At 32.2% G+C, this 12,569-nt stretch overlaps 1 protein-coding gene across 2 annotated transcripts in view; it reads right to left on the bottom strand.

The window, feature by feature from the left end:
- The window catches only part of LOC114333923 (phospholipid-transporting ATPase ABCA3), a 249,446-nt gene that overhangs the window by 98,737 nt on the left and 138,140 nt on the right, over positions 1-12,569 (bottom strand). For both annotated transcript variants that reach the window (XM_050644213.1, XM_050644214.1), the window contains exons 7-8: positions 11,896-12,092; positions 11,142-11,376 (exon numbers count right to left, since the gene is read on the bottom strand). In XM_050644213.1, coding sequence (XP_050500170.1) covers positions 11,142-11,376; positions 11,896-12,092 — 432 coding nt within the window. The remainder of the gene's footprint in view (positions 1-11,141; positions 11,377-11,895; positions 12,093-12,569) is intronic.

The raw sequence follows: 12,569 nt of genomic DNA, 5'->3' as shown, positions 1-12,569 counted from the left end.
ATACAGCTTTTTTAGTGTCTTCTACGTTGATTGCTAATGGCTCCCCTTGAATCAGGACTTCATGTTGTTCTATGTTTTTGTATTCCGGTCTTTCTTCTACTAACAGTGTTTTATAGTGTTTTTCCCATTTTTCAGGTTCTATGGAGTGTATGGCTATTTGTTCTGTTTTGTTGGATCTGATGTTTTTTATTAACCTCCAGGATTCTCTTGATTTGCGGCCGCCGATGTACGTATCTAATTCCTGACATTTTCTTTCCCAGCTTTGATTTTTTGACTCTATTACCGTTGATTTAAATTTATTTACCATTTCTCTATATTCTCTTTTATGTTCTTGATCTTTTGTTCCCAGCCATCTGTGATATAATTTTTGCTTTTGTTCTTTCATTTCCTGTAGTTCATCATTCCACCAATTATTTGCCTTTCTGGGTTTATTTTCTCTTATACCTAAGGCTTCTTTGGCGGCTTGATGTATTCCTTTTTTTATTATTCTATGTAGCTCTTCTGTTGTTTTATGTTTGAATTCCTGTGGTAGTTGTTGCTCTAATCTTTTTTTATACAATTCTCTAGTACTATCGTTGTCTAAACTTGTTAGATTGTACTGCAGTTGTTTAACTTCTACTGAGTGATTTTCGTTTATGTTTTGATTTTGTTGGTGTTTACAATTTCCGCTTAGAGGTAGTATCATTTTGGCTTTTACTAAGTAGTGGTCACTTCCACATTCGGCTCCTCGAAACACTCTTACGTCATGCACTTTTATTTTAGATTTTTGTTTCATTATTAGGTAATCAATTACTGATCTCAAGTTTCTTGTAGGCTGAGTCCATGTATATGTATGTATTGCCTTATGTTTGAAATACCCATTCATGATCCTTAGTGAATTGTGTCTACACATTTCTATTAAGTTATTGCCATTGTCGTTTGTAGTGTTTTCTCCATATGGTCCTATTATTTCATCGTTTATTCTTCTACCAGTTCTTGCATTTAGGTCACCTAGTATAATAGTTTCCCTTGTTTGACCTATTTGAGAAATAGTTTCATCTAAGACTTCATAATATTTTCTTTTTTCTTCTACGCGTGCATCATCATTCGGGCCGTATGTGCCTATTATTGTCATTTTTGATCCTTTCAGGTTGAGGTTGACCTTTATGATTCTTTCATTTATTGCTTGCCAGTTCGATATGTTCTTTTTGTATTTCTTCAATATAAGTATTGATACTCCTCTTTTGGCATGTTCTTCCTTATTAACTCCCGTATGTATATGTATATATCTATCCAGATTTTGAGTTCCTTGTCCTTTTTTCTTTGTTTCAGAGAGTACAGCAAAGTCCATTTTGTGTTTCTTCATTTCTTCGATAACATCTTCGATTTTATTTCTAATTCCCTGTGTATTCCAAGTACCACAAATCAGTGTCCGTTTTCGTTGCCATTGTCGTCGTCCTTTAGTTCCATCCGTATTCCGAGGCTTGGTTTCGGTATTATTAGCGTAAAAATATTTTTCCAAGAATGAGTTGCTGGCCCATTGCTAAACCCCCTTGCTAGGAGGACCAGAATTTTCTGTCGGGGTTTATTCCCTTAGCCGATAAATAACTCGCCGCGCTGGCACGACGGTTTGGCAAGTGAGGGGGGATATAGGAAAGGAATTTGGGGTTTGGGTAGGATAATACTAGGGTTTGGGCCTGGTTTCACCTAAGTCGGGAGTGGAGGAAAAACCAGGAGCTCGCGTGGGCAGGGACGCTACCTCCCTGAAGTAAGTCTACCCTCAATCGGGACCATAGAGGGGTACCTACCCGCTACCGCCTATTATCCAACATAATCGAATAAATCAAAAAGCAAAATGTTAAGAAAACCTAAGGCTACCGTTGAGTTTTAATTTCAATATTTTATATACCCTACAATATTCCACAGGGTGTTCCAAACTTTGAGGAAAAAACACACTATCATTGTTACACCTGGTATACAATGACACTGATCTCTTTAGCAATAATATTATTACATCGATATTCTTGAAGAATAAAGCTATAATATACTAAAAAATCACTAAAATCGGATAACAGGTTTAGGAAATACGAGCCATCAAAAATGTCCCTTTTAAGGCGGTGCGTTAATTTTGATGCTTAGGGCCGGTTTTTCAGTGCTGGGTTAACCCAGATTTTTCGTTTACCGAAATTTTTATGGTTAATCAGTTTTTCAGTAATAGGTTATCGCTTAAACCCGTTTAAGTTGACCAAGATTTTAACCGATACTCGCTATCATAGGTGGTTTAACTCCGAATTTTCCGACAGACGTTTATCTATATTTGCTGACAGAAGAGGTTAGTTAAATTATGACATTTTGTGTTATCGCGGGAAATATTGTATTATGTATTATTATATTCTTGATTATATCTTCATCATCAGATGAAGAATCGGAACTTGAATGCATTAATCATTTTTGTAATGTTATGTTATTTTCTAAAATAGGTTATGAAATTCTATTTTGTTTATTTTTCTGTCAAAAATCTATAGAATTACACATCTTGGTTTAAAGCACTGAAAAACGATATAAGGGTTAAAATATTGGTTAAAATTTAAACTAGGTTAGCTAACCAAAATTTTAACCGCTCACTGAAAAACCGGGCCTTAGTGTATTTCAATAATCACTTTGAAATTATAATTCAGGATATCTATTAGTCCCAATCACTGCAGCAGTGGAGCTGTCTTTTCACGGTGCTAGCAGATGGCGCATAAATCGTTTAATTTTCAATATTTTTTTAAGAAATTTTTTTACATGTACTAAATTTTTAAAACAACGGGTACAGTACTTTTTATTTGAGAAATTCTCAAAAAAAGTATATGAATTTCGTACTTTTACATTAGGATAGCCCCTTAAAATTAAACATAAAACAAATTTATCAAGGAGCATACATTATAAAAAAATTTGACTAAAAATACATAAATAATCTGTCCCATATACAGCACAGTGCTATCAGCACTACTCTACTGTGTTCTGCATTTCGTCCTTAGTCCGAAAAGAGCGACACCCAGTCCCTTACGATCACAGGAGTTTATAATGGGACAGGTTACCTCATCCGATAGTCTTGACTTTCCTTCTCGTGCCCTGTCTCGTTCCTAGTTGGCTTTTCATCTCGTGTTTTCAACTTTTGAAATTAATTTTCTGCAAATGCAAAAGACATCGGGGAAGTAAGTGTGGTTGCAGAAAAGCAGACCTCAAATACTCTGCAGTTTGCCTCAATTGTTCTGTAAAAGCAACATCAAGAAGTAGTAACATCATGAAAACATCAAAATTAATCGAAGAAAATGAATTCGAAGGTGAATTGTCGAAACACACTGTATTTTTTATCGTAACTATGGTCTACGATTAGCATGATCTGATATAAGGTTTTGAGGTATGTTTTACGTAGTAAATGCGTAAGAAAAACGTTTATTTACAGAGAACTATATTTAGTTACAAATTAGTGTATAAAAAAATAAAATAAAACAAATTGATACCTATTCCATCTTCAGAAACAAAATAAAAATAATAAGGAAACCTACAAAAACTAATATGTACTTGATTTAACTAAGACTAGGTACTACTTCCACGAGCCTGTATAACAGCATTCATTCTTCTGGGCATACTGTTAATTGGCAATTTGTTAAGCTGGGCAATCTGTTAAGCCCGAAAAGGGCCACTTTGAGTTGATATAAGGTAAGAAACGCATGTACCCGACTTCAAATACCTTTACCAAGCCTATCTCAAACATGTTCGATGGGATTTAAATAGGGACTGTGCGCTGGCCATACCACATGAGAAAAGTCAACACTATTTAAGTATTCTCTGACAATGCCCGGCAGCAAGAGGGCGTGAATTATCTCTATTAGTGTGAAGTTTTCTCCAATAAATATTGCCTAAGGGACAGAATAATGTTGCAGTATTTCATGTATACAGGGTGAGTCACCACTAACGCGACGGAAGATTACAGCGAAATGGTAAGAGATTTGAAAAAAATTTAAATTGAATAGTTTGTAAGTTGATAAAAGCTACATCTTAAAATTATTTTGAAATATACAGGTTGTGCCAATAAATGGCGGCGTATCAAAGTTATATTTTTTCTTATGGAACACCCTGTATTTTATTGAATTTTTCAATTGTCGGCAAAAAATAAGGTATAGTTTCAGAAGGCTATACCTATGTACAAAGTGTTCTGAGTTATGTTGACTCTTCTTAAAATGTAAAGTTTTAAAAGAAGGCTTATTCTCAAGTTATTTACAAAATTATAAAAACATTACTTTTACATCTAAATAGTTGGATATTGGTTGAATGTATTCCATGATTAATTATTACACATTTGTCTACAGGGTGTTCAAAATTTACAGTTTCATTAGTGGAGTATTCAATGTGTCATATGATGCTTATTTTAAATAGAACACCATGCATATTAAGAAATAATTATACTAAACACATTTACCTCTTTCGAATGGTATATGGATGTCCTATACCTAGATGTCATAGTTTTTGCGTAATTTACAATTATTTAAATTCTTAATCTGTAAATCGATTTTAAAACAAAAGATGAAGTTAATTAATGTCATTGTATGACATTGTCATTTTATGACAATACGGTCTGGTAACTATCTTATAATTAATGCATTCCATGCTTGATTATTACACATTTTTTTACAGGGTGTTCAGAATTTACAGTTTCATTATTGGATTATTCAATGTAGCCATAATATGATGGTTATTTTATTAGAACACCATGTATATTAATCAACGATTATACTAAACACAGGTCGTTCCTCTTTCGAATGGTATATGTTCTATAACTAGGAGTCATAGTTGTTGCGTAATTTACAATTTTCTTAAACGGTACATCGATATTAAAAATGTTTATATGTAGTCACTCTCGATTTTTAAACCCATCATCTTGGTATAGGTCGGTCTTGACGGACCAGTTAGCTGGGGCTCAGTCGATCGACAAGTTTAGTGGATTTGCGATTTGCGGTCGCTGGTCCGAGCCTCAGCTAGGTCATGAAATTTATAAAAGGCCAACGCCGTAGTATAAAACTCAATATGAGTCTACGGCTTGGTCTGGAATAAACTGGCGTCTGATCGGCCTATGGAGGAGCGGTACGGGAAGGGATAAGGGCTTCCGGCTTGGTGCTACTCCTCCATAGATCCCTACCGAAGGGCGTTGACGCCTAAGAACGGTGTATACATATATCTTGGTATAGTTGTTATAGAGTGTAGTTGTAAATAAATATGTAGATATATTTGTATTTGCTGATTTGTAAAATAAATTTCTTCGTTATTAAGTAATAATATTAAGAAAATAAATAAATACAAAATGAACCACAACTTACTATAAGTAAAAAATTATCAGTTATGTAATACCTACATGTTCAAAATGTTTATACAACAAGCGATTTTAAATGATTTGTTTACATTATTTAAGGCCATCGGTACATAATTCGCAAATATTTTACGGGTATCCCTACTTTTTCTGTCTTTACACGGCAAATTACGTGTAGTAAAATTCACACTGGTATGGATATGTAAACATTACTAGAATGTCATTCTACTTGAAAATGTCATCATTAATTTAAAGAGATGGCTTTGGAATGTTCTTGGATAACTGTTATTTTTATAATTGCAAATTATTAATTCAGTTAATAAATGTGATAATTTTTTCACTAATTATGTATTCGGTGATTGTAATAATTTATATGTACAACAAAAACTAATACTCAACCGAGAAAAGAGGAAAAGTGTTTAAGTGATTTTTTAATAATATATTGTTACTATGGAACGCTTGCAATTTTGAACATCTTTAACAACAAAATATTTGGATCACAGAATATATTATCATGATGTATTCTCTGCTTGGATCTTCCACAAATAATACACAATAAATAACTTTTTATAAAGTTCACCTTTTAAATCAATTATTTAAAAAAATACATTATATATCAATATTATTTAATCAACAACTCAAAATATTCCCGATGCCATGTCAAATATTTAAAATTTGTCACTGATTATCACTGTCTGACTGACAGTATGCTGACAATATTCTATTCGACTGAGTGCGTTGTATGACAAAGATAGATTTGGAAATATTACCACGGACATTGTGTTCATTTTTTTCGAATCCTGAAAACACCAATAAATAATTTTGAAAAAATTAAACGCAGAATGGAAGACTATATTATTACAGAGGGCCAAAAGTGCCTTAGAATAAATAAAAAGTTTATTTTGAATGAGATACTTTAAATTAAATATCACACTAAATTTTCTCTTAGTTGTTCACCCCTGTAACGTATTAAAATAAACATTATAGAAGTTCTCAGGGACTTTCGGCCCTCGCCAGTAACGTAATCTTTCATTCTGCGTTTAAATTTTTTAAAAATACTTCCCTATTTGAATCCTTGAATTACTTTTCTCAGGATTCGAAAAAAATGAATCCCCAAAAGCCTTCGAAATTCTTAATTTCATAAAAATATTATCTAAAGTAGTAGGGTAGGAAGTGTAGCATTTACAATATTTTTAATATAACCCCATTTAAAAAAATTCATCTTGGTCAATTCTGGTGACCTAGGTGGCCAAATATATGGACCGAATCTATCTATCCATTTATTTCTAAATTTTATGTTGAGGTTGTTCTTAACATCACGTCAAAAATAAGCAGGAGCTCCGTCCAATTGGAACCACATGTTTGTTCGCACGCTAAGTGGAAGGTTTTAAGAAGGATCCAAAAAACTTGTTTTAAGAGATTTAAAAAAGCTGCTCTATTCAGATTTTCGTCAAAAAATAAGGATCGATAACGTACTCGCTCAGAATACTGCCCCAAACATTAACACTTCATCGGTGTTGGTGATCAACAGTAAAATGTTTATTTACTGTATCATAATAAAATGATATTAGGAAAATGATTATTATGAATAGTAGGTAGATTCGTCTGTACACAATACATTCTTAAAAAAATCAGGATCTTCTCCAAATTCTTAAGTCTATAAACGAAAAGTTAAACGTTCCTGTTCTGTCTAATGCTGGTGTAGTTGAGTTTTATACGGATGCTGGTGGTTTTTCTTATGTATTCTACATACACTCGTTTGACTGATTTCCAATTGACTCGAAATATTTCATGTACTAGTATTTGGCTTTTCCGTACCAGAAAGCAGGACATCAAGTTCATTGACGTCATTAAAAATAAATGGTTTATTTTTATTTAACTTTTCGTACCTATGCAACATTACCAGTCACACGGAATCTATCGAGAAATCTCTCAAAAACGTCGTTTTTTGGGTGTCTTCTATCAGGATACCTTTAAGCGTAAACTTTAGAAGCTAAGAGACAATTTTAAAAATATTCCCCAATGAAAAGTAGCATGTTTTTAGCATTTCTTTCATAAATATCGTGATTATTCATTTTTAGGAACAATTAAATTTGAATGTAATTGGCTCTGCTAAAGCCATTTTTAAGTAACAAAAAATTTGGATATCATACATCGATGTTTATAGTTTTGATAATTACCAGACCGTACTGTCATAAACTGACAATATCATACAATGACAATAATTAACTACATCTTTTTTGTTTTAAAATCGATATAGAGATTAAGAATTTAAATAATTGTAAATTACGCAAAAACTATGACTAATACACGACTGAGATTAATATACATTGTGTTCTAATAAAATAACCATCATATTATGGCTACATTGAATAATCCAATAATGAAACTGTAAATTTTGAACACCCTGTAAATAAATGTGTAATAATCAAGCATGGAATGCATTAATTATAAGATAGTTACCAGACCGTATTGTCATAAAATGACAATGTCATACAATGGCATTAATTAACTTCATCTTTTGTTTTAAAATCGATTTACAGATTAAGAATTTAAATAATTGTAAATTACGCAAAAACTATGACATCTAGGTATAGGACATCCATATACCATTCGAAAGAGGTAAATTTGTTTAGTATAACAGTTTATTAATATACATGGCGTTCCATTTAAAATAAGCATCTTATGACACATTGAATACTCCACTAATGAAACTGTAAATTTTGAACACCCTGTAGGCAAATGTGTAATAATTAATCATGGAATACATTCAACCAATATCCAACTACATATTAAGATGTAAAAGTAATGTTTTTATAATTTCGTAAATAACTTGAGAATAAGCCTTCTTTTAAAACTTTACATTTTAAGAAAGGTCAACATAACTCTGTACATAGGTATAGCCTTATGAAACTATACCTTATTTTTTGCGGACAATTAAAAAATTCAATAAAATACAGGGTGTTCCATAAGAAAAAATATAACTTTGATACGCCACCATTTATTGGGACACCCTGTATATTTCAAAATAATTTTAAAATCTAGCTTTTATTAACTTACAATTCATTAAATTTAAATTTTTTTCAAATCTTTTACCATTTCGCTGTAATCTTCCGTCGCGTTAGTGGTGACTCACCCTGTATATGTACATCTCAGTGGTCAGAGATCCCACAAGGACAATATACAATTCAGTAGACGCCTACGAAGATTACCAGCCCACACCTTAACCGAACCCCCTTGAAAACTTATTCTAGGGCTAAAAATGCACTCGTTATATCGTTCACCATCTCCAGACTCTTCGGCGATCATCCGGGGAACGTAGACAAAATCTGGATTCATCGGTAAACATCACATTTCTTCAGTCGTCTGCATATCATTCGCGATGCTCCCTAGCGAAATGTAATCTAGTTACACCATGTTCCCTTTACGGGAACCATGGGTCCTGTAGCGGGCCTTCAAGCATTCAGATTAGCCTCACTTAACGACGTTCTACACCTTCGGCAAAGAATTAAGGATTTGTATGAAATTTTAGTATATTATAGTTTACTTTAAAAAACTAAGACTTGATTTTTTAAAAATTGTTTTACCGTGCCGTTTAATTACTATTAAGGGTCAAAGTTAAGTTTTAACATGGGCTCTTATGGGAATTCTTAAAAAGTTAATAACTTTTGACCCAAATTTACGATTTTTAATTATTTGTACTTAAATTAAAGGTTTTTTTTGTAAGGAATGACATATTAAAAAATGAGGATTGTTTACCGTACCATTTATTTTTAATTTATTTATTATAATTAATTCCCCAATTTATTCAGTAATTTCCGTAATTTATTATAATTTATTTATATAAAGTATTCAATACTGAAACATATGATTTGATTATTCTGCTATAAATGCATTGTTACCAACTTTCGCTTGCATATAATTTTCCCCCCTTTCCTCTGAGAGGCATACCCCGCAACGAAGGTGTAGAACGTCGTTAAGAGGATCGGTACGTTTTTTCGGCTGCAATGCTATTCAAATGGGGATTCATTTTTTTCGAATCCTGAGAAAACTAATAAGTATTTTTAAAAAATTTAAACGCAAAATGAAAGATTGCGTTATTAGCGAGGGCCGAAAGTCCCTGAGAACTTCTATAATGTTTATTTTAATAAGTTACAGGGGTGAAAAACTGAGAGAAAAATTTGTGTTATTTTTAATTTCAAATATCTCATTCAAAATCAACTTTTTATTTATTCTAAGGGACTTTCGGCCCTTGGTAATAATTTAGTCTTTCATTCTGCGTTTAGATTTTTCAAAAATATTTATTGGTTTTTTCAGGATTCGAAAAAAATGAACACAATGTCCGTAGTAATTTTCCAAATCTATCTTTGTCATACAACGCACTAAGTCGAATAGAATATTGTCAGTCAGACACTGACAATCAGTGACAATTTTAAATAATTATTTGACATGAATCGGGAATATTTTGAATTGTTGATTAAATAATATTGATATATAGTGTATTTTTTTAAATAATTGATTTAAAAGGTGAACTTTATAAAAAGTTATTTATTGTGTATTATTTATGGAAGATAGAAGCAGAGAATATATCAAGATATATTCTGTGATCCAAGTATTTTGTTGTTAAAGATGTTCAAAATTGTAAGCGTTCCATTTATTAAAAAAGTTTCCGTTAAAAGTTATTCCGTTTATTAAAAAATCACTTTAACACTTTTCCTCTTTTCTCGATTGAGTATTAGTTTTTGTTGTAGGTACATATAAATTATTACAATCACTGAATACATAGCTAGTGAAAAAATTATCACATTTATTAACTGAATTAATAATTTGCAATTATACAAAAAATAACAGTTATCCAAGAACATTCAAAAGCCATCTCTTTAAGCTAGTTATGACATTGTCAAATAGAGTGACATTCTAGTAATATGTACATATCCACACCAGTGTGAATTTTACTACACGTAATTTGCCATGTAAAGACAGAAAAGGTAGGGATAGCCGTAAAATAGTTGCGAATTATGTACCCATGGCCTTAACCGTCTTTTAACGATTTGTTCAGTAACATTTACGTTTCTGACATGTTGAGGACTGATTCTAAGCCCTGTAGCAGATAAATGACGATTTTTTAGTACTGAATATACTATAAAACGGTCGTCCCGATGAGAGGGATCTGTTCCGGTACGTTGCATATAAGCTCCTGTCTCTATAAAAACGAGCAAAGACGCATTGCATAGTAGGTACTGCGTGAAACTCCGTATCTGTTGGTTACGTAAACTTGATTTCTTCCTGTCTGAATAAGAGCAACAATAGATGCAATAATATCTGCACTCAAAGACATCTTCTAATTGCCAAGAATTGAAACAAGCACAATAATAATAAACACTTTTTGCGTCGACTAACCAAAATGTCGTAATAACAACCATTGAAAGTGTGCAGGCTTTTTGTAACAGTGAAATAATTGAATAGGTATTTTGTTTCTTTTTATTAATTTATAAGTTTGTATAGTTCCCTTTAAATAAAAGTTTTTTGTACGCATTTTCTTTTTAAAATATACCTTAAAACCCTGTTAAGAGTGCCTACCAGAGCATGCCTATCATTGATAAAAGTTAGAATAAAAAAGTGTGTTTTTTTTTCTGCTAACCAACCCCATACTAAGAGAAAATCCACCCTTATTCTTTATAGAGCATATGGCGGATATGCAGTTAAACAGCACTGCAGTAAAACTTGTTAAATGAGATTCAAGTTAATAAAAACGTGTGAATGGAACGGAGATATTCATATTATATTAAAAGCTACATAAATACATTACCTGTTATTATTGACATGGTGGTTGACTTCCCTGCTCCATTGTGACCAAGTAGTACAGTGATTTGATTTTTGTAAATGTCTAAATTCAGGTTATTGACAGCTTGTTTTTGTTTATACCTTTTATGAAGATGGTTAATTTGAATACCCTTAGCTAAATTGTGACCTGCTTCAACCTTCTCCAAAGGAACTGTTTCAGAATCTACTGGCACTGTGGTGATAGATGGTTTTCTACAGAGCTGTAAAATTTCATTGCACTTATCAAGTTAAGATTCCTTATTTTTATATTATAAAATCTTATATACAAATAGAAAATACTTCAGATTGTAAGGAGTACGTTTCTATAGGGCTTTTCATTCACAGTCATTTATTTCGAGCTTCTGTCATGTGTCACATAATATTAATATATCTACGTCATACGTTATTGGTATATATTATAACAATAGGTTTGTTCTAGCAAACAGTCAAACTAGTCAGAAACCGTCACAAACAGTTGGTCAGTGAGAGAACATAATACAGTCACCAGTGCTATCCCCTCTACTCGCGCTGGTCCACTATTCGCTGATGGTTTCAAACCGTTTGAAACTGATGCTAGAACAAACCTAATGATACAAACCAAAGACGTATGGCGTAGATATATTAATATTATGTGACACATGACAGAAGCTAGAAACAAATGAAAATCGATGAAAAGCCCTATTGACACATCCACATTAAAGTTAGTCTTATTAACCTAATAACGACAGAACGAAATTTACCTTCATAAAATTTTGTAAAGGGAATAATATACTCTTTCGGACCCCGTATTTACCAGGATTAACTCCATCCATATAAAATGTGAAAATGGTGTAGATAACAATATCGACTATTAACATCACATAAACGTTTAACATGGTGATATCATCTGATGATCCACTACCAGGCTTGAAGAAATTTGACCAATTGATGCCGACTTCTAAAATTAAAAAATATATATATATATATATATATATATATATACAGGGTGTTTCACTAAGAATTATACATATCGTAACTAGAGAAACTTTAGCACAAAATACGAAGATTTAACCCATAAACTAAAATAAAATATTCTACCGAGATACAGAGAGTTTTATTACAAATGTTCTAAAATTATTTTAGCCTATTGTTAAAGCACCTTTTAATATTTTTTGTTCAAAATTGATACACAGTTTATACATGTTAGGATACTTTAACTAGTGTTAAAATGATAGTTTTCCGCTGTTACCAGAGGCGTGCTGTAGGTATATATACTTTATTTTTGCCCCTTTCCCCCCTTACAATCTACGCCACTGTCGTAATAATCATTTCAGCATGTTTTTGAAGTTATATTTCTTTAGACACAAGGGTGAATTTTTACATTCCCTGGCGCATGCGCACACCGACAGTATGGTATTAGCATTGTATTAGTCGC

This window comes from Diabrotica virgifera, chromosome 2, assembly GCF_917563875.1.
Source record: "Diabrotica virgifera virgifera chromosome 2, PGI_DIABVI_V3a".
Classification (NCBI taxonomy): Eukaryota; Metazoa; Arthropoda; class Insecta; order Coleoptera; family Chrysomelidae; genus Diabrotica; species Diabrotica virgifera.
This window is presented reverse-complemented; position numbering and strand designations above follow the sequence as displayed.